The sequence below is a fragment of the Pelobates fuscus genome, chromosome 3 (genome assembly GCF_036172605.1).
Source record: "Pelobates fuscus isolate aPelFus1 chromosome 3, aPelFus1.pri, whole genome shotgun sequence".
Taxonomy (NCBI): domain Eukaryota; kingdom Metazoa; phylum Chordata; class Amphibia; order Anura; family Pelobatidae; genus Pelobates; species Pelobates fuscus.
In genome coordinates this window covers 224,598,817-224,622,485 of record NC_086319.1, presented here as the reverse complement: position 1 = coordinate 224,622,485, position 23,669 = coordinate 224,598,817, and the positions used below count along the sequence as shown (strand labels likewise).

The 23,669-nt window shown below is 42.3% G+C and overlaps 1 protein-coding gene across 1 annotated transcript in view; it reads left to right on the top strand.

Moving 5' to 3' along the window:
* Positions 1–23,669, top strand: part of GSAP (gamma-secretase activating protein) — a 130,321-nt gene that overhangs the window by 62,625 nt on the left and 44,027 nt on the right. Inside the window, exons 13-16 of the mRNA XM_063448150.1 lie at positions 2,054–2,142; positions 6,857–6,934; positions 8,694–8,771; positions 18,595–18,687. Coding sequence (XP_063304220.1) covers positions 2,054–2,142; positions 6,857–6,934; positions 8,694–8,771; positions 18,595–18,687 — 338 coding nt within the window. The remainder of the gene's footprint in view (positions 1–2,053; positions 2,143–6,856; positions 6,935–8,693; positions 8,772–18,594; positions 18,688–23,669) is intronic.

Sequence of the window (23,669 nt, the reverse complement as noted above, 5' to 3'; positions counted from 1 at the left end):
GAGGGGACTCGTCTAGAAAGTCCTGTCCGCAGAGAGATAAGAATCAGCAGAATCAGGACATAAGGCACACAGGGTTACTTGCCCACCAGTTACAGCTGGGGCTCACCCAGGAGGAGGTTGGATAAACACTGGCATTGAGAAATGGTACCAGTAATAATGAAATGAGTAGCTCACCCTCCACTAGTGACCAACATGAATGCTGAAGTATAAAAAGGGGGATTTCCCTTTAACACCATACAGGAGATGCTGATAGTGTCTATGCCATAGGGGGATCACCCCTAAAACAACAAAGTAGAATGCAGAATGTACAACAAAGAGAGCTTACTCCTAAAAATCCTGTAACCAACAGAGTGGTCCAGGGATAGGATATGGGTGCTCACCTCACTTGTATAGCAGGGGGCTCACCTTTGCATGCAGATTTACACACAGTCTGCACTCTCAGCCATCCAATGTAAATGCACACAGTGCCAGTTATATGGAATAGATATAGCCAGTATCCAGCAAAAAGTATAAGTACCTGTAATATGGAGTAATCATGTTGGAAATGAAGGTGTCCAATAAACACACAGGCCCAGATCATGGAAAATACCAATGTGGAACAGAAAGCAAGACAGCCACCGTGAATCTCACGATCTCGCTAGATCCAGAGGGGTAAACATTGATCAGAAACATATATACCCACAAAATATAATGGTATAGGAATAAGAGCATATTTTCTGACCTGTGCAGCAAGGCAGCAGCAGCAAAGAAAGAGGAAGTTCTTGGGCTGTCAGGGCCATGGTATTTCTTTCCTGATTGATGGTTTTATGATTGATCTGTGCTGCTGGAGTTCAGTGTAGCAGACTCCATTCCCCTTATGTTCGGTTGTCCGTACCCCTTTGTTCAACCCACGAAAGACTTATGTGTGGTCCCTTGTTATGCCCCAGATAACTCCCACCTCCTCTGGGTGTTAACCACAAATTAACAACCTGATACCTTCGTTTGAGTGCTTTCCCTGGGTGGCCGCCATTTGTATAACCGAACGCACGTGGTCCAGTGAATGGTGGCCATTTTGTCTCCCAAATGCAGGCAGCGGTACTTGGTTGTTGAACACCTGGACCTGTTTTTGGGCTTGCGTTTTCACGAACCCGGGCAAAGATGGTACAGCTGCCGGTCCCACTTCCCGACCACCTAGTCGAACGGCGTTCAGGAGACATAATCTACCTAACAGGGAAAGCATTCGCTACACAGCAGCCAGGCTGAGCATTCGTCAGTGTTCGCACAGGAACCCCCAAAAGCCGACCGGCCCTCCTGCCCAATTCTCTGGAACTGTTTTAGGCTACCACCTCATGGCCTCGGTCAAAACTTTGCTTGATAATAACTTTCGTTCTACCAAACCGATCTGAGCGCTTTTTGGATATGTTGTGCACTCCGATCAGGGCTATTTGGGAATGTATGTTTTGTGGGGTTCCTGTATTGTTTTATGTATTTTTATGATTTGTACAGTTTATTGCAAAATATGAATGTACGTTTCTGGGTTTGAGAGATAATTGAGTTATCCTAATTTGAGCTTAATTATCTCCCAAACACAAAGGCTCTTGGAAAGGAAACCCTTGTAATTTTAACTTGGAAACCCCATGCTAGGGGCAATGTATAAAAGCTGTGTGTGGCAGGAATAAAGGCTGTTGTACTTTCAGAACTGTGTGTCCAGTTGCTGGGGAGGAGGTGGGCTATTTACTTGGTATTTTCTTGTACCTGATTCTACTCTTGGTGATCCATATGAGGAAAGTCTCTGCCAGGACTAGGGCTCTGCTACATTAAGTAAAGAGAGTTTAATGCAAAATATGAAGCCTGTCAAGTGATACAATTCACAAGACACAAGTGAACATCATTTAAGTTAGTCCTCCAGGAATGTTATATATAAATGTCATATAAATATGTCCTATAAATGTCACGTGTGTGTGTGTGTGTGTGTGTGTGTGTGTGTAAATGCCATGTACAATAAGTTAGTTCTTAAAGACTCTGTATAAAGGTACAAGATTTGTATTGAAGACTAATATGTCATGTGTTTCAGTCTAGTTAACCTAGGTTGTGACACACGTGAAGACAGAGGGAAGGGGAGAACAGCAGCTCTAAATCTACAGGTGTTTACAAATAAAACTGGTATGTCACAGATTAAAATATGTATACTGCTTTTGTGGAACTGTATCTATATATTACACAGCTTTCCTCTAAATCAGAATGTATGCATTCAAGGATTTAGAGCAACCGTAGTCTTTTAAGCCTTTTCTCATTCTCAGAGCTCTAAGAATCCCGTCTGTGTTTTTGTATGCATTTGCTAAGTTAAAATGATAATTCAGAAATGGACCCTGTTCACTGTGCCTAGAGTGGTCTAGGCTATACCTCACTGATGACGCCCAAAGAAGAAGGCCAATACAATTGACCGGGGTTGCTAAATCTCTTGAACAGAGAGGAATTTTGGATCTGGACTGCCCTTATGGGTGGGATCAGTCTGATATGTAGTTATAGGTTCTCTTTGTAATGACACAAGTGAGCAAAATCGTGTTTTAGACCTGAGTGGGGGCAAACCAAGGGGCAAGATACTGAGTTTTTGTTCGTTCTCAGAGCTCTCATAATCATTTTTTTGTTCCAATGTTATTTGCTTGGGCATTCCCAAGTAAGCTGTAACCTACAAAATACTTTTATTTGTTTAAAGGAATACTGTAAGCACCGAATCCAGTGGTTTTTTTTTAAGGTTTCCCAGGCTCTTTGGCAGGATGACATATTGGTGTACCCCTCCTAGAGTCCTAGACACTGTCATGTGAGTGTTTTGTGTGCTTGGTGTTTCTTTAAACATTTTTTTTCTTTTTTGAGTGACAATTAGCAGACTAGATATGGTAAAAAAAAAAAAAAAGAATCGTATCAAGATGCAGCAGCGCACAAAGTCACTTTGTCAGACATAAAATTAAATATAGGCAGTGTAATTAAAGCATATGGCAGAGCAAATATGGCCAACAAGGCCTGTACTGTCATAAAGCCACTGCATCTTTGAAGCTAGGCAGCCAGTGCAGATTGGAAAGAGAGGGTAAAGGGGGAAGGTAAGGTACCCACAGTGGCCGAAAAGGGGGTCCTACAAGCTATCTTTGTAAACATGCCAAGGTTCTAATGTTTTTTGAAAGGGAGTTGCTGTTAATTGTTCCATCCGATGGTTCTCCTCTATTTTTGAGCTGACGTCTCTAAGTGACTGGGCACTCGACCTCAACTGGCCGCTAGGACCAATCTAGTTAAACAAATGAAATAATTTACATAACAAGAACCCTGGACTAACTCTTTGCAATACATATTTTACCAACACTTGGTCGGCTGGACGGCTCTAATGAGCATGAAAAAATAGCCGTTAGTGGAAAGAAAAATAAAAACAAAAGATCGATTTATAATGGGAGCATTGAGCTCACTAAAAACCCTGTCGAGAGTAACCTTGTACAGAATATCTAGGTCTCCTCTCATACAAGCATCTGGCAAAGATTTGGATTGTATTTCTGCAAACCAATTAACACCAGCAAAGTGATCGCACAGGTATCGTTAAGGTATTTTCAAATGCAATGATTTGATCTTAATGTGTCCTACACTGCATATGACTGCACAAACCTTGCATATCCTGACTAACTATAGTGTTATGTGTTGTGCAACACATATGGGGCATCACATTGCCATGCCCTGTCATAACCTCTCTAGAGAACCTGAGAACCACAGAAACTTGTTGAGCATTGTATTTGCCCCTTGTCACCAGTATGCATCTGTTCCCTCAAAATGGTATTGAAACTTGTCATCATTTTTACTCTGGTTTTCTTATTTAGTGGGGGGAGTTTTTTTGTGTTTTGTCATTTTTGTGGTAGTGTTTTATTTTACATTTTTTTTGTCTTTTCTTTCCTTTTTTTGAATGTATTTTCTCTCTGGATTATTGGGTGAGAACAAATTGTGATTCACAGAACCCTTGTCTTGATCCCCTGGTATGGAGATATGACTTATTTAGACGTAGTCAGGTCATTTCTCTGGGGTGGGTCTCCCCTGGGGCCCAAGGACTATCTGTGCTCCTCTCTCTTTCATATCATCCCTCAAGGCCCATAGGCCCATAGGATGTTTATCTTATAATGTATAGTATGATATTATAATGTATAATATCTTATAATGTAGACTGTTATACTGCCTACTGTAGTGTAAAATACATTTATTCTGCAATCTTCTAAATATAACATCAGTAAATCATAAAATATATCTGTTTAAAGGAACACCACAGCAGCATGTACTGGTTGTGGTGTCAGATATTTCTTGACACAGTCCCATAGTAAGATGTCAAACTGTTTTTAGTATGGTTTGACAACTTGCCTCTGTCCCGCATCCACCACAAATAGTCTTCTCCTGCAGCAGATGCTGGATATATCTTTAGAGCAGAGCAGATGCAAGGCCGCAGTCATTGGCTCAGAGTGCTGCATGGGAGTTGGGAATCAGGTAAAGGTTTGTCACCATTGAATGGAACCAGGAAACCACTGGCATCATAGCATCTACAGTGGGTTCTAGTGGTTATGGTGCAATAAGTGTTCCTTTAAATAATTTAATTACAGTACCTACAATAGGAACTACATCACACCTTACATGCAAAGTGCAATCACATACAATACCTTGTAAAATTATTCAAACCTGTGACCAATTATCTTACTTGAATAAAAAAAAAAATCAAAACATTCTATAAATTGAAAGATAATTGTGTGTCATATTTTGTCTGACAACGGTAAATGTACTTACACCCCAAACACTGCATAGAAATGGTCATCCTTGAAAACTGTGTGAGTCGCATTGAACATTTAAGTGCTTAAAACAGGAGTATAGGTGCACCAGTCAACAATTGGTGTGTAGAGGATAATGACAAGATTGTGATTATTGCAAATCAGACATATGAAAACATATGTATGTTAAGATATGGGAGAAGGTTTTGCTGTCCAATGATACAAAGAATTTGTAGTTTTTGGACCCGATTTGTAAATGCTATGTGGGATCCAAACTAAAACCTGTCCATAACTCAATAAGCATTATCCCTACAGTGATATACGATGGCCCGCAAGTTCTGGAAATCTTGTGAGAATTGAAGAAAAATTAATAGATACAGGAGAGCTCTTTACAGTCTACTAAAAATAGGAATATTAGATGAGAGTTCTCCTTTCATCAGGAGATTGATCCCAAGATCAAAGCAAAAACAATATTGGAATGTCTCAAGAACAAAATGTGAATGTATTATGGTGGCCCAGTCAAAGCCCAGATCGCTTTCCTATACAGTATCTGTGGCGATGTTTGGAAATTGCAGTCGAAAAGTGCTAATCATATGGAGTAAATCTGCCAAGTAGAATGGTAAATGACCAAATCACCTGCAAAGCCAGTGCATACTTAACTCCCACAGACTCTCAAATACTCTAATTACAGCAACAGTGGATTAACCAAATATTAATATGAGGATTTCAATGCATATGCAATCAGCATATTCTAGATTTCCTTTTAAATATCTACTAGACATATGAATTCTTATTTTAATAATTTGGTTTGTTTGACATAAATCAATTTTGTACAAGGAAAAATAAAAATAAAAACAAAAGTTTATAATTGTTGTGATATAATGAAAACTCAATGCTTAATACACACTAGATTAATAAATCCACAAAGCAAAAACAAAACACAGTGGGAGCAGATAATTATACCTCAATAAAATTGGCTGGAAAATTAAAATGGCAATCTGTAATAGAATAAAAGGGTGACAATAAAGCAGACGGTTTTCAACAATATATAAAATATGCATAAAAGATAACTTTTGAGAGGGGGCATGGGGGGTTCTTTCCAGCACATACACTGGTCTAGAAAGTTTCTGTAATAGGTGTAATGTTTTGTTTGTCCCATAATTTACAGACATTAAGGTGTCTTAAAGATTTAGTTTGGTGGTTCCTGACTTTTGCTGCACCTTCGTGGAGTCATTTTAAAGGAAAGTGTTGTATTGTATAGTATATAACAGTATTCCTAACACTATAGTGTCCCTCTGCAACTGCAGTTCCCCTCCAGCGAGAATTAAAGGGTTACTAGCCATTTTTTCACTTACTTGATGCCAGCACTGATGTCCTTTAGCTTTGGATTGGATCCTCCTCCGCTGACGTCACTGCGATCTGAAACCAAATGTGAATTCACAGTGAGTGCCACACTCTCATTAGGCCTACAACAGGAAAGCATTGAATCAACTCTTTCCTACATGTTTGTTTTGTTTTTTTTTTAAGAAAAACACGAGGACGTCCAGCGTTATTTCATGGAGTAAAACTCCATGAAACACCGGGAAGCGCCTCTAATAGAGGAGGAGTTAACCCTGCAATATAATTCATGCATACGTTTCTCAGAAAATGCAACAATTAACATTGCAGGGTTATAGCAACAGGGACAATGCACCCCGGACACTTTAATGAGATGAAGTGGTCTAGGGGTACCTATGGTGTCCCTTTAACTTAAAGTCCATGTACCTACCTTTGCTGGTTCTAACTGACTCTGCCTGGATGGAAAATGTTAAATCTACAGGCCACTTCGGGAGTGCACATCAAGACTTGAAGTTGTTGTTGGTAAATAAAATTGTAAGAAAAACACTCCAGATAATCGCTGTCTGACAGTCCCTTTTTGTTACATGATGCAGAGCATCGTCTTCATACCCCTGTTGGCTATCACATATGGTTCAAATATCTTTATAGGAATATTGAATTAATTACTTTTGGGTTACATCGGAAAGAATCACAGATTCAATGCTTTGTATTTTTAATGTATGCAGTATATTAATGCATTGCTTTTTGTCTTGTAGGTGGTTTGTGCCTTATTTATGTTCATCCTTTCCCAGTTGCACAGGAAATACATTATCAAGTTGTATATTTACATAAAGGTGAGCAGTTCTATTTGTTGGTGTTTTTTTTTTTTTTTTTCTAACTAGATGGAGTTTGCTTACAGTTTTCATTTTAATTGGATTTCAGTTTTTATAACTAGCAGTAAAATGTTTTTATTTGTTTGTGTGTTTTTTAATATAGTTCTCTGTCGACATTTAAATGTGTAATGAACAGCCCACAAATATTGTGAGCTCTTAACACCATATTTCCCTAGCTATCATTTTTAAGGGAGGGGTTAGGTGGGGGAACAGTACTGTAGCCAGTGCTTATTTCAGAAATACAATAATGCAGGTAATAAAGAGACATGATTAGTGTGTACCTTTAAAATTAATGAGGATACTATCAAATGTTAATATTCCACTCTCTGTTTTGGAGGTCTTTTCCTGATAACCTACACTGTTGGTTGGATGCCATTTTATTACGACTATACTGTTTTCAATTGCACAATGTTTTATTTATGAATTTTTCTTTTACTCATAAACCTGAATATTTTTTAGGTTTTAAGATTCGCAGACTGATAAAATATTGTGTAGCAGATTAGAGCAGTTGAGTAAGGGTCTTAAGTACTGTAAATTTATTCGTCATAAAACCATAATTCAACCTTAATTTTTCTTTGTTTTTCTTTTCCTTTTATATATAATAATCTAAAAGACACCAAATAACATTATTTTTGTTTTGTTTAATCTAATACATACATATTAAAGAAAATACTTATATGAAAGTTATCTCCAGTTACTCATTATTTATAGTGCTTACTGTTCATCAGTGGTTTGCTTTGTTAAAATTATTTGACCTATGGAAGCAATAATTTTATTGTTAAGAGTAAAATTCAAGACTTAAGAGGTCAAACACATCTTATTTATTAGATACTAGTTACTATAGGCAAATATATAATTTTTTTTATATAGCAGTGTTGGTTCTAGGAAGTTGGTTCGTAATCTGTATTTTATGATAACCAGACCATTTGGACAACATGGTTTTGCAGTCCGCTGCTATATTTACTTGTGTCAATTTAGATATGATTTGGTACCCCAGGAGGCTTAATACTGCTGCCCTTGCTTGGCTTAATGGAACACTCCAATGCTAAATATATATATTTCACTTTAATGTTGTATTTTTGCTTTTTATTTATTTATTTTTTAATTTAGGCCCTCCATTGTTAAAATAAAAATGTATAAATAAATCAATTTTATTCTTGCATGTAATCCAGCATTGGCACATTCTCCTCTCTGCATCTACTCTGTATCCATTGAAGTTATCTATTCTACCTACTTGTCCAATCTGATGCTTCTTATTGACAATGTCTTCACTGAGGAAGTGCTTTTAGTGGCTTTCTGTCTGACTTCCACTACACGTGCGCTCTCTGACAAATGTAAACATTGCCATTTCTCCCAACATTCAATATTTTACATTGTCTGAGTAGATGGACAGATTTTATTAACCCATTCCACTTCAATAAAATGAAATGGTTTTGGTGCTTAGTGTCCCTTTTAATAAATTTATTTTATTAGGTAGTGGAATGTCGACCTTATTGGGTCTTGCTTCTGTTTTCCATTAATAGATCTCAAAAAAGATTGGTTTGAGTGCATCAATATTAAATCTAGCTTCTCCTTTTTTTAAATGGTATGTATGTTTTTATCTTGTTGCTAAATTCTGAAAAATATCATCTAAAACAAGGCCCTTTCTCTGCATAAATATTTTATTATGGCCATTATTTCTTACCTTCATTTATTTAATTTTTTTGTCAAATTATTTTAGGGTACGTTAACACATTCAAAGCAGCAACAACAAAGCCAGACACTGTGCCACTGAATACAGTCTCTTTTATACACCTTGGTAAGTTTCTGTTTCTTTTGAAAAACTAAAATAGGAGACCTGTTTTTTATTTTTTATTTTTTTTCAATTCTTTATTTTTGTTGTGCACATGTTTTAACAGACAACCTTGGTGCGCCACAGCGACATCAGGGTAATTTAACGTTCAGGTTACATTGCATGCTGTGACATTTGCAAGTCTGGCACATTTTTTGTAAAGGTAGCGTTTCAACAGTTTAGTTTTCTCGTTCTAGTGGAAGCAACACTGTAGGCAAGGATAGACAGGTACTTAGGTATGCATTTTACAGGAGAATGTGTTGCATAATTATTAAATGATTTAAGCAAACAAGGTTCCTAGTATATAGCGCATGTAAACAAGATTGGTGAACTGTCAGGTCTGAGTCCGCTATATATCTGAGATTGTATAAAGTAGAAACAGGTTAAACTCTAGTGTTGAACTAGTGAGTTGTGACGCCCTCTGGCAAGCCCACTAATAGAAGTGTCAAGTGTGACCTTATTCATTCATGCGTTTTTGCATTGGCATGCGTGTTTGGTAGCCTGAGTTGGTGTTCTGGCAGAAATCAAATTAAGTGTGGTGTAGATAATGACCCTTAGTTGGCCGGCATGGTTATTTCTGCATATGAGAGAAGTAAGAAGGTGGGTAATTCTGCTTCTCACCCTAGTTAGCTCGTATCGGGGCCAGAGCTCCTCAACTGGCCAGCAGCATGTATAGGGGTGAAAACTGCCCATGTTAACTAGGCTGGGTGTAGGATTGTAAATAGGTTCCTGCTAGGCTGACCTTCTGTATGACCCGGTCAAAACCCATTTATGTTATTATAACCCCTGAGTTACCCTTATGTGTCTTGGAGTGAGTGTAGGTAAGGGCATGGTAATAAAACATCAATTCTGGCATAACAGAAATTTAACTTGGGTTGGCGTATCTTCCGCGCTGGTATGGCAGAGCAGTATATGGAAACATGCCCCAGGGGTTGCTGGTGCTGCGCCCAGGGTGGTGTAGTGAATTCAACCTATGCCTCTGCTCGGTGTTTTGGGAGAGTCTCTGAGTGGTGCTTTGTGAGGTTGGTATGCCAAGTTGTGTTCTCTCACCCTCCAGGTCCATGAGGCCAGGCTATAGGGTACCTCCGGTCTTTCTCCGCTGGGTTGCAGGGGCCCGGCGTGGTCCGCTTCTGAGTGTAAGTGTTGCGGCACTGTCGTCGTGAAATACTCTTTGCGGCTGTTACCGGGGCGGATCTTCATGTGTCTTGTTGTGGGTAGCAGGCTGGGTTGAGCTTGTGAGCGCTTTGTGTAGTGGGCGCTGGGTTGTTGCAGGCCCTCTCGGTATCTTCGGCTCCTTGCAGGTAATTTGCTCCGTTTGCGCGGGCGCTGTCGGGGAGCCGGTCTGTTTATGACTCCCTGCCCAAGAAGGCTAATGCCCTTTGTGGCGGGTGTTGGACACAGTATGGTGCCGCTTTTCGGTCTGCGGCCATTTTGTGCCTCCTGCTTCTGGATATTCGCTTGGTGGTCCCGTTTGGGATTTGCCACTCTTGCTGCTAACTTAGCCCAGAAAGCCCCCAGAATAGCGTCAAGCTTTGCCTCTAGGCTCTCCTGGGCCTCCGGTCTGCAGTGCGAGATTGCTCGCTTTGTTCGGCTGCGACAGGGGAGTGTGTCCGCCATCTTGTGTACCGAGGTACATTTCTCGGTTTCGCTGTGTGGTTTGCCAGGGCTTGTCCACTCCGTAGGCAGTGGAGTGTGGACTGGGATGTCCCCCCCCGGCCCAGAGGAGGGGGGGGGGGGGGGGGAACGGGAGTCCTTGTGGACCTGCTGGGGTGAGGCTCAGGGGAAAGATGATCGGCCGTATCTCCCGCCCGGGGTACTCTCTAGGCCACAACCGCTCTGCAAGCTTTTTGGTGGTCGGCATCCCGGTTTTCCGAACCGGGGTACTCTAGCCGCCGTCTGTCAGAAAAAAGTAAAAATGAGCTGGAAACCAACCCACAATGCAGAACACACAATAAAAGGCATGCAAACGACAAAGCTCAGCTCCCTACCTTTCCACAGCTTGAGAAATGCACCAAAAAGTCCCAAAACAACTGTAAACAATTTCCAGAATGGCTCCAAAACTCTATGCAAAAGCCGCTCCAACACCGCTCCAGCCACGTGCTACCCACAGGCTCCAGCATGCAGGGGGCGGTGCTATAAACCTCCCAGGTGCAATGCATCCTGGGGAAACTTGCTTTGTATTGCAAAAATTTTTTGGTAAACCGAGGCATTATTTTCAATGGATTTTCATTTGTAAACTGAAAATTATGTTAACCGAGGCAAAAAGATGCTAAAGTTTCCTCTGAATTCCTGTATGAGAATGTTAGAGATAGAGCCCAGTATAGCAGAGAATAGTCTTACAATGTATCATATTGTAACAGAGTAATTTGTAAAAGCTGATCTGTGCCTTCAGTGGCACCTGTGCTTGGCTGCAAGCCAGTTCTGACTATCGCTAAAGAGCAGTTCGTGGTCAAAGACAGAAAGGTAAAAGGAGAAAGAAATCAATGAACTGCTATGAAATATTCTAGTCTGTGCCTTCGAGGACACCTGTGATTAGCTGTGAGCAGATTACAACAATCGCTACAGAGCAGTTTCTAAATGAATATCAGATTACCCGGGTGCAGTGAGAAAGTGCATGAGGCCGGTTCGGTCAAATTCAACATATGTAGTGTGAGAGAGCAAAGTATCAAAGTCTGAATCTTCACGGCAAACTAACCACAGTGATACCGTATTGTCTTATTAGCTTCAACCTTGGGTTGATCACCGATTTCGTTTTACACGGTCTATGGATGCAATATCAGTGATTTACATCTAAACACAATGATTACTTAACTTTCAGTTGATTTATGATTCCTTCAGGTGATATCATTGTATACTCTCTTTATCAACTTTGATTAAAAGTTAAGTTTTAAACTATCTTTCTTTGCCATACTTGGGCAACTAATTGTTCTCTCCTCTTTTTTCAATAGCCCATATGCTTATTACATCAAGCTTACTGAGATACAATTAATAAAATACAAATAATCAAAACATACAGGGAAATATAATAACATAATAACATATTTATAAAGGGGTGGGAAAGACCATATTTAACACAATATCTCTCCTGCCTGCAAAATTCATAAAGTGCAAATGTACCTGAATATGCAAATTAACAAGCCTTGCTATTCAGGTAGTGCATATAGCTGTTGCTACCAACAGATGGCGCTATACAGGCTCTGTAGCCAAATCCACTTAGTTTGTAGCAAGCATCAGCTGGACTGGAGATCACACAACATTTAACCACAACCATATTATACACACCCTGCAACGATAATGAGTACAAGGTTGACCAAAACATTGCCCGGCTACCCGACTCCTCCGGAGTAGAGGCCCACCCCGAGCCCCCAGACAGTGCCATCCTCTGAGCTCAAAACGGCGGGAAACGACGACATGCCTCCCAGACCCCAGCCTTCAGCCTCACACATACCAGAGTGAGACCAAGCTCACACAATTCACCTACCACTCAGCAACACCGGAATTCTCCAGCCAAAGAAGCACAACCTCGCGCTCATACCCCCGAGTAGACGGCCGCAAGGCTTTCCGGTAAGCAACACAGCTTCCAATTGGCGAAGGACTCGGGCAGGGAACCTCTCCAGGACATAAGGGTGGCGGACTCTTGCCGCAGCACCAAATCTGCAAGTACCCATGGCCCACCTGTCAAGCCTCAAGGGTCGGCATTGGCTGATTGGGATGACATGCACCGGAGATGAACTATGCTCCTGCAGGCCAAAAAGCAGGGACAACACATGGTCCTATAGTACAAGCCTGGGAGATGACCACTCAGGACAGGGACCTAGGCGCAAGCACTGCGGGACTCTGATGGACTCGAAATCTTTGTGGTTGCCTAGGTACCCCCCCCCCATACAGAGAATGCCATAGCTACCCGTTTAGTTTAAAACAGTGGAGTACACATTACATGTCCCAATTTTGAATTTCATACTATTGCCCTAACATAGGTTAACACAAGTGGGACACTATAAGCAATTATAACACACCTGTGGTTTCATCTTATAGAGCTTTATAAATAATGCATATGAACCTGGCTTGAATCAAAGATGCGCTAGCTAATTTAGCATTGTTTTATTGATATCAGTTAAACGTGTATAACTTTCATTACATGCAAAAATTGTTCCTAGATTGTTTGAAACATGCTTTTACAAAAAAAAAAAAAAATGTGCAATTCTTGAACGCCACATTGTCAATACTAGTGTTTAACCCATGCATGCTGTTGTGGCAATCGACATCTGCTTGTAACTCCTCCTGCACAGAAAAATAAAGAATAAAAAAAAACAACAACAACAACAAATCTGTAAAGTGTCCTACTGCTCCCAGTGATGGTGATTACTTTTACAGATATGCCTACCTTTTGGAGAGTGTTTTTCACTTGGCTGGTTGTTGAATGGAAAGAATCCACCACTGTTGTTTTCCGTGGATGTTTTGTAGAGCTTGCCAGTGCATTTTTTTTTTTCAGAATGTACCAAACTGTTGAATCAGCCACTCATAATGTTGGATTTATTTTATTTGTTTATTTTTGACGCCCAAGTATGGTCTGTTTCTTTGCCATTGAGCGCTCCTTTGACCGCATTGAATCAACTCCAGACCTTTTATCTGCTTAATTAACAAAGAAATAATGAAGTAATAACCACAGCTTTTCAATCAATTATCCAATTACTTTTGGTTCCTTAACATAGAATGGGGGTTCATTTTAAAGAGCTGCAATTCCTAGAACTTTCCTCCAGTTTGGATATGAATACCATCAAATTAAATTAGGGATTTTAGCCATATTAGTCCAGTGATGCAGATGTAAGCTTGTCATTATAAAATTCTGGTAGTCCAATAAAAAAGGTATTACAAGATGGGAATTTTATCTGTTTTAATACATCAAATTAAAGCTGAGAGACTGTACTTTAAGCCCATAATCATTATTTACTGTTACTTAAATTTTACCACATGACAGGATGTTTCATATTTTATCTATCTTTACTTGGCTCCATATCAGCACACACAGAATCAAAGAACCAATAAAAAACAACAAGTAGGGTGTATATGCGGTACAATAAACCTAAGCACCTCCTTTTTGTTTGCTACTCCATCCACAGTACAGGTCAGAGTTTTGGATATCTCCCTTGTACTTGTATTGCTTTTACATGTATACTCCTCTTGGGGCCCTTTAAGCATATTGTGTGTTCCTATCTTCCCCCTTCTCGTTCTATTCCTGGGTTGTCCTATTTTCTCCAGGTTCTTTGTGGTTTGGTTTTTGTCTGACCTCATTCCTTGCTGCTTGAGTAGAGCCTGCTGTTGCAGCCTCCTGTACTGGGTGAACTCCAGTTTTATTTTCCGGCCACTTCCACAGCTCTGGCCGTATTTATTGCAGCTTGTCATAGTACAGCTGTTTCTGGTAATTACTGGGTACCTATCATACAGCCTGGATTCTGCTTCTAATACATTTGATTGCTTCCTGGTTGGCTTATTATTTTTGGTGACCTCAAAGCTTTTGTTTCAGTGCCCTTCATTATAGGGGCCAAGTCTGCTTCTGCCTCAAAGCGTGCCCAATATATAGCTGACTCAGGTGATTTTGCTTCCTCCACTAAGGAGTGAAGTGTGGCAAACCGCCTAGCACCCCGACTGGGTGCCTCCACCAATCAATGCTTCCTAGTGTTCACAGAGTACTCAAAGTACTCCACCAGACACCATAACCACAGTAAACCCCGCAGCCAGAGTTACAACTTTGTTGGGGTCTCGCTGTCCTCCACCCACCCTGGACTCAAGACCAGCATCCAGCTTACAGTGGGTAGACCTCTCCCAGGATAGCTCTTACAAGAGCTAGTGATTATATTTCAAGGGAGTATGAGTATAGCAATCCTCAGAGTGAATATAGCTGTTCCCTCTACACATGAGACAAGGCTCTATGTTGAGGTTGAAGGAGAACTGGTTTAATGGCAGCCACAAGTAGCCGTATATAAAAGTTCCCATGCAAGGGGTTTTCTATAACATATTCCAGGGGCATTCCCCACTGGACCTGAAAGGGGACTATGGCAAAGTATACACTGTAATTACATTGGCTCTCAGGTCCAGTACACTTCCACACAAAACAGGATAATCCCTCCCCTGTGCCTGAGAGATAATTGAGTCAGGAACTGTACTAAACTCCATTATCTCCAGGCACAGAAAACATCCGTTTTACAATATCCCAAAAGTACCCCCAAAACACATAGAAACACCACAAAAGTCACACCCTCTGATAGCCCCGACCTGGGGCACCAACATATTCAAAAATTACCTAGATCGGTTCAGGGGTTCGGGATTTCCATTAAAGTCATAGTTTGACCGACCGCACATGAGGCTCCCGCCCAAAAGAGTTTCTTGAAATCAGACTCTGTGGTCGGTCTCTTTCAGGAGTACAAAATACAGTAAACATACTGAACGTAGCGGTTCATGGGTATGCCCAGTCCCTGGATCGGGAGCTTGCTCCCACTGAACGCCATTCAATACTCACACGTTTTACCGAACTTCGATGGAAGTTCTAGCAGTGTTTGTGCTGTCAAGTGTCCAATTCGAGTTCCATGCACTCGACTGCCAAACACCACTCTGTGTTCCCGGCTAAAGATAGCCGCCGCCACGTGTTCGCACATACAAGCTAACCACTTAGAACGTTGCAGTTAACAAGGTCAATAAGGTTAATAAGCAGCACACATCTCCCACGGGTGGTCCAAGAGTTCGGGAGTTGGTTCGGTACACAAATACAATACTCCTAATCCATTCAGTAAGCCCATATACTGAACCATATAAGTCTACAGGCACAAACAGAGCCTGTTAAATGTGCAGGGGCCAATGTCTACTGCAGGGGCCATAGTCCTGAGGTAGGAGGCTGGCAATCAGGCCCCTCCAAGAACACGTGACAGAGGCATTTCTGCCACATGAAGCGTCACTGGAAAGGCAACGGTGCATGTCCTATAAAGTCTAAGGGCAAAGCCCCAGCTAAGCGTTCCAAAGTTATGGCAAATCTGACTCTCTGACGAGAACTCGCATTTGCCCAAGTCGTTGTCAGTGTTGGACGAGTTGCAAGCTAACAACTCTGGCTCCCAAGATGATGCTTGGGACACCGGCACTAAATCGGAGTCCACCTTTTGTGCAAGAAACATTTCTGGGTGAGCCCAAGAAGTTGGCTGGTGGTGATGTAGACGCACCCCCTCAGACAGATGCAGAGGCCATAGTGGACCCTACAGGTGAAAGGTTTTAAGGTTGCACAGGACAAGCTCCTAGATGCTATTGGTCCCCCTAGGATTTTGTACATGACTGCTGATGCCTTCTTTAGGGCGGAGTCGTTTGATGTGGGTACTGTTCATTAAAGGGTTAACGATATTAACAGGAACAGAGGTGGTTTTCGTTTCCTCTGAAACACTACTGTTGTTATCTTTGTTACATCAGTCCTCTCGGGGGAGCATGCTGTCAGAAATCATAAAAGATATTGTGGCGAAACCGACCTCGCCACGTGTCCTTGGAGGGGGCTGCTTGCCCGCCTCTTGCCTTTGGTCTATGGACCAGACCTTATGTGAAGGTGATACCCCAGATAGCTATACCATGGAGCCTATTCATATAATGAAAGACTATGGGAAAGACTTTAGCTCCATGGCAATTGTACTGTGTGAATAGGATCTGCGCGCTATTCGGTAGTTTTGTGCGCTCAGATCCCAGCTATCTGGGGATATGTGAAATGTCTGTGTGTTATGGATAAAAAGTAACTTTCTGTATTTTAAAGTATTTTATGTCTTTTACTGTCTTTTTGTCTGCCATGTGGGTAATGGAGTTTTGCCTCAGTCCTTGGAGATAATTAGATTCCTTCCTCAATTATCTCCAGGCCAGAGGGGGGAGGGATTGTGAGGCATTGTGGGAGGTAACCGGTCTGAGCTGGAAAGTCATGCTGACAGGGGTTTTAAAAGATACTATTACTAACTTTTGAACCCCTGGTCTGATGCATGCCATTTTTTAATATGTTGTTCCCCTGAATGGATTGATTGTGGATATGTATTTTTATGTGAATGTGATGTATGGTTTTAGAGTTATGAAAGTTGTGTAGAAAGTATGTTTTAACTGTATGTGTAATTGGGTTAAGTGTTAATCTAAGGGGAGGAGATGTGTGGGAGGTAACATCTATGCTATTGGATATTTTATGCCTCCCCCTGGGTGGGGCCTGTATGTGTGAGATGGAAATAAAAGCCAGGCTGGATGAGCCAGTCCAGAGTTCCTGTTTTACCCTCAAAGTGATGTGTCGTCTCATTATTGGGGGGAAGGATTTATTGCATGCTGTTCCAGTTGACTGCTAGGAGTACAAGCCTATTCGTATGGTTCCTATTCAATGGTCTACAGCATTCATATGCTTGGGAGAATTTAAAAGGTTTCTCGGATTCGGTGATTGTGGTGTCTGCCAGAGTGCTTGGAGTCCTCAGGAAGCACTAGGAGCATCCATTAACGGAGGTACCAAGTCGGGGTGCCAGGCGATCCGTTACAGATATCCTTCGACATCTGCCTCCCTTTCAATATCTTGCTGAGAGCGGAATATCTACCAGAGAAACCAACCTCACAATGGATTGGTTTTCTTGACACTGAAGGGACAGCAGCGATTGGATGTGGATCCTTTGGTGCTCACCTCCCTCTCATCACGGAGGGGTCATTTCCTACTGGATCTGTTCACCTTATGCAACAACTATAAGATGTCAGACTTCTTCAGTTAGACTAGTCTTGGGAGAAGACACCTCTCAATTTTTATTTATCGTCCATCTTCTAACGCTGTTTTTCTTCTTCCTTCTAAGCATTCATTTTAGTAATGACATGAGGCGAGTAATTTTCCTCCCTTCCTTTCCCTTCTTCTTTTTAGTTCCACATTCTTGACTCCACGTTTTGGAAAGGTTTTCAGTGTTTCATAGTTTACCCCATTTAAATTGTTGTGTCTGCTATTTGATTCATATCCTGTTCGGTATTTATAGTTATTTTGACTTGTTTTACATTCTCTTATTCTACCTATGTTTTTGCATTGAGAAAGAGGAGGTGCTTATCCTTACTGTACCTCCTATACACCTTACTTGTTTATGATGGTTATTTAGGGAGAGCAAAAAACAGGGTGCAAGAGAATACTGAGAATGGTCAACAGCTCAATTAGCCTGCCCTTTGGTGGGTCTCCGCTCTGATCTCAAGCTGGTTTTAGCTCATCTTGTGCCATTACAAAAAGAACCAGGTCCAATTGCATATCAGACTGAGTCCACCCAAAAGGGCAGAACAGATCCAAAATGATTTGTGTGTTTTTCTCTGCTGCTATGGAGCGAAGTATAGAAAGATAATGCAAAATACTTGCCTCCTATCATTACCAAAATTAAGATTATTAGTACACTAAAGCTAGCATAATATTCTGTTTATTTTGATAAACAGCCGAAATAACAAAACTTGTCAGTGTCCAAATATTTCCGGACCTAACTGTACATGTAGATAAGAAAGCGCCCAGAGTGTTCCTTTAATGATTTGAAAAAACATCACTGACACAGATTTAACCAGCTGTGTGAATATATGCCGTGTCTTGTTTTTGAGTACACTAAAGTACTCTAGGTACATGCACATATATTTATGTCCATAATTTATTATTTTGACAAGGGATTTAGGAGATATTGTGAAATACTGGAATTCATATCGTTCTCTCCATACTGCTTCAATATTACTGAAATGCAATGAACATATATTTACAGCAGACTTTAATCGTCCCCCCTGTTTCTTTCCTCAGATAGCTATATCGCTGTGTACGTACCCAACCAGGCATTACATATGATAAACACAAGACACCCTGAACTGATGTGTTACAACTTGTTCTTAACAGGTACGGTAGATTTGTGACCTTTGTCATTTTTACCCTTGGCAGTATAGTATTGTTTTATGATCACATATTTATGGTTTTATCAGAGTCTATACATATGTTTAAACAGCAATTTGATAAATACTTGCAAAAACATAATATACAGGGATATAATTTCTATTATTTTTTTCTATTAATTTTTTCCTAGTTTGTAGCAAAATTGGATGCGCTTCAGGCTAGGTTGTTTGCCTTCTTTTGGATCAACAGCAAAAACATATGTGAGGAAGGCTGTAATTGATGGACACAAGTCTCTTTTCAGCTATGTAACTATGTAATTCATTGTGTTCAGGTGGATGTGGGGTAGATTGATTGTGCTGTCTTAAAAGCACACACCCAGAGTGAATGTTGCCACATTTTTTATTTAAATTTATTTATATGCATATATATATATTATGCAAACATATTGCTAAATAGAAAAAAAAGGAAAATGTGTGCCCTCCCCCGTGTCCTCCAGATGATATCCCCCACAGACAAACAGCGCAAACTCAGTATTTATAAAAAAATAAATAATTATTTACCAAAATAGCTTAACCACTTTAGGACACAACTTCTGGAATAAAAGGGAATCATGACGGAATATTTCCGTCATGTGTCCTTAGGGGGATAAATGTTCTTTTCTCAGCCACAATGAAGTATTTCAAACTTGTCAAGCTTCTCCCTAATCAAATGAATTCATTCAGAATTATTACTACATATATAGTATCAGATACTAGATGCTAACAAACTACACAATGACCACTTCACATCCCTTTCCTACACTTCAACACATGACAACGACATGGACGGTATCAATGACAACACAAATCCTCTTCAAGTGAAAGACAAATCAGCCAATTAAATGACCGTATAGGTGTGTGCATGGTAAGGAACATGATGTTATCTCTCTACAAATGTTCCTGGTTCTGGTCTACCAAATTGTACAAGTTACTCATGCATCAAGAAGGTAATAAAGGATAAATGAAGAGGATTGATTCATACTAGCAGGCTCGATGCTAAACTTGGAACCTTTGCCTGGTAAATTAAACCTCACTCCACACTGCATAGCAGAAGTGTGCTCATACATAGCTTATGGTTCAAGAAAGACCCGTTCCCTATATCCATGCAATCAATTTCCTATAGCTACAGCAATTTGCATACATAGCTCAGGGCCGGATTAAGAGCCCAGTGGGCCTGGTGCTGATAATTATGATGGGCCTAATTACAAAATCTTATTGACCAACAACACTAAAACATTCCTACCTCCTAAGCGTCATGTATCTGATGGAGATGATGCTGTAGGGAAACTCATAGGATGCAACTATGAGAAAACACATACCCTTTGCTAATGCTCATGCTTTCATCTTTCAAGTAAACCCATACCCCCTAACAGCAGTGTCCAGTAAAGCAGGAAGTCTATGGATGTGGTAAAAGGGTGGGCTACTGACACAAATCACATAACCAGAACGGCCGAAAGGGCGAACATACACAAAAAGGGGGAATGCCTGTGTCCCTATGTCTCCCAGTCCCTTAGTGTTTGTGTCCTCAGGTCTCCCAGTGTCCCCATGTCACTAGGGGACATTGAGAGACATTGGGACACTGGGAGACATGGGGACACAGATACTAGGGAACACTGGGAGACCTGGGAAATCTGAGACTCTTGGGGACACTGGGTGACAGACACGAGGGGACACGGGGAGACATGGGGCACTGAGACACTGTGATATATAGGGGACACTGGAGACTTGATAAAAACCTGGGTACAGGTCAAAATGTTGCGGTGTCCAATAAACCTGCTTAAAGCTATCACAGTGAGTGCCTGAGATTTTTTATTTTATACTAGGGGACACTGTGTCTCCCTGTGTCTCCATGCCTCTGAGTGTCCCCATGTCGCCCAGTGTCGCCTAGTGTTTGTATCCCCATGTCTCCCAGTGTCCCTTAGAGTCTGTGTCCTCATGTCTCCCAGTGTCGTGATGTCAGTAGGACACTAGGGGACACTTAGAGACATGGGGACACTTAGAGACATGGGGACACTGGGAGACATGGGGCCACTGAGCCACTAGGGACAGTGGCTGGGAGACATGGGGACACAGACTAGGGGCCACTGGGAGACATGGGGCCACTGTGTCCCTAGTGTCTCAGGGTCATGGGTGGCCGAATGGGGAGGGTAAAGGGGGGTACTTGCCTCTCTCCTCCCCCCCCCCCCCCCCGGATTTTTCAGCTTGTGCTGCTATTTTTCGTTTTAGTGTGAGAATACAGTGCAATACCAGCGCTGGCCAGTAGGAAGCTACAGCTTATCCCTACTCTCTCATGACTAAAAGTGCAGGGGAGCAGCACAGAGGCAGCCTACAGAGCAGGTAAGTGAGGCATGGGGGGTGGGGGAGACCGCATAGAGGAAGGTAAAGTAGAAGGAGCAGAAAGGTTCTGCAAGGGGCAGGAGGGGTCAGCAAGGGTAAAGTAGAAGGAGCAGCAAGGAGCAGGAGGGGTCAGCAAGGAGTAGAAAGGGTCTGCAAGAGGCAGGAAGGGTCAGCAAGGAATAGGAAGGGGCAGCAGGAAGGGATAGGGACGGTCTGCAAGGAGCAGGAGGGGTCACCAAGGAGTAGGAAGGGTCTGCAAGGACCAAGAGGGGTCAGCAAGGAGTAGGAAGAGGCAGCAAGGAGTAGGAAGAGGCAGCAAGGAGTAGGAAGAGGCAGCAAGGATCAGGAAGGGGCAGCAAGGATCAGGAAGGGGCAGCAAGGATCAGGAAGGGGCAGCAAGGAGTAGGAAGAGGCAGCAAGGAGTAGGAAGAGGCAGCAAGGAGTAGGAAGAGGCAGCAAGGAGTAGGAAGAGGGAGCAGGAAGGGTCTGCAAGGAGCAGGAAGGGTCTGCAAGGAGCAGGAAGGGTCTGCAAGGAGCAGGAAGGGTCTGCAAGGAGCAGGAAGGGTCTGCATGGAGTAGGAAGGGGAAGCATGGAGTAGGAAGGGGCAGCATGGAGTAGGAAGAGGCAGCAAGGAGCAGGAAGAGGCAGCAAGGAGCAGGCGGGGTTAGCAAGGAGTAGAACGGGTCTGCAAGGGGCAGGAGGGGTCAGCAAGGAGTAGTAAGGGTCTGCTAGGAGTAGGAAGGGGCAGCAAGGAGAAAGAAGGGGCAGAAAGGAGTAGGAAGGGTCTGCAAAAAGCAGGAAGAGTCTGCAAGGAGCAGGAAGGGTCTGCAAGGGGCAGGAGGGGTCAGCAAGGAGTAGTAAGGTTCTGCTAGGAGTAGGAAGGGGCAGCAAGGAGAAAGAAGGGGCAGAAAGGAGTAGGAAGGGTCTGCAAAAAGCAGGAAGAGTCTGCAAGGAGCAGGAAGGGTCTGCAAGGAGCAGGAAGGGTCTGCAAGGAGCAGGAAGGGTCTGCAAGGAGCAGGAAGGGGCAGCAAGGAGCAGGAAGGGGCAGGAAGAATCAGAAGGAACAGAAAGGATCAGCAAGGGGCTGCAAGAAGCTGGAAGGGGCAGAAAGAAGCAGGAAGGGCAGTAAGAAGCAGGAAGGGTCTGCAAGAAGCAGGAAGGGCCATCAAGGAGCAGGAAGGGATCAGAAAGAGAAAGGAGCAGAAGGGCGCAAAATAAGCAGAAAGTAGCAGAAAGGTAAAGGAGCAGAAGGAGCCTCAGAAGACAAAGAAGACTGTGTCAAATGAAGGAGGAGAAAATGAGATTGGAGCACTTCATTCTGGACACCACATCATAAGGCGTTGGTACCTGGGCCTGGCAGGGAAACTTTGTACCTTCTCATCTCCCCAGGTAAAAACAAACAATATCAGTGTTAATGTGTTCACTTTTATTTACTGAGTGTCAGGAAACACAGAAGGCCGCTGGGTAGGGGTGCCGCTGATTGGCTAGATTGGTCAGCTAGCACTCTAAGCCAATCAGTAGCTCCCTATTCATAAAAACGTAAAACATTTTTATGAATCGGGAACTAGCGATTGGCTTAGAGTGTCAGCTGACCACTCTAGCCAATCAGCGGCACCCATGCCCAACGTCAATCTGCACTTCCTGACACTCTGTTTCAGAAGTCGAATACCACTGAGCGACCTGGAGATCTGGAGCTGAAGGAAGCCTGGGGGTAACCCATTTGAGAGCGGTTTCCCCCCTTCAAAGAAAGAGCACCCAGGGGCCTCCTTGCATCACAGCATTTTCATTTAGATAGTTGTTATGGTGACCAGAATGTCCCTGTAATTTGATGAAAGGAACACTATAGTGTCAGGAATACAAACATATATTCCTGACACCATAGTTGTGAAAACGCTATTCATCCTTGCTTTATGTGAAAATGACTATGCTCCTTCCCTTTCATGACACTGTCAAAAAGGGGCCAAGCATGGATGTCATTACAATTATGCCCTCCCCACCCCCCCCACGGAAAAATTCCTGCGGACGTCCATGCTCAGGGTCCCCATGTTCCCCAGTGTCCCAATGTCTCAGTGTCCCCATGTCTTGGAGCTGCTGTCTGGACTCTCTGTGCAGAGCTGCTCCCCCGCGGATCAGTGAGTAGAGAGAGGCAGGGAGGGAGATAACGTAACTTCTTATCACTGCCTCTCTCCACACAAACAGCGACCCCTACTGGCCGGCGCTGGTATTGCAGAATAATCTATGTTTATACTGAGACAGACATTTTATACTGAGACAGACATTTGTATTGCCGGTATTACTGCAATACCGGCACCGGCTAGGCAGCCTCAAATACCTGAGAAATACTTCTGAGAAATACCTGGCAACCCTAAGAAATACATGAGAAATACCTGGCAACCCTAAGAGTAGTGTGTAAAAAAAAAAAAAAAAAAAAAAAACTTTTTTTTTTTTTAAACCAATGGGCCTATTCCATGGGCCTGGGCCTGGAGCTGCAGCTCCATCAGCCCCTATGTTAATCCGGCCCTGACATAGCTGCATCTCTAAGACAAAGGAGGAATATGTTCTTCCAACACTTTCCATCCAGATATTTGTTTTGCATGCACATGCTATTCAAC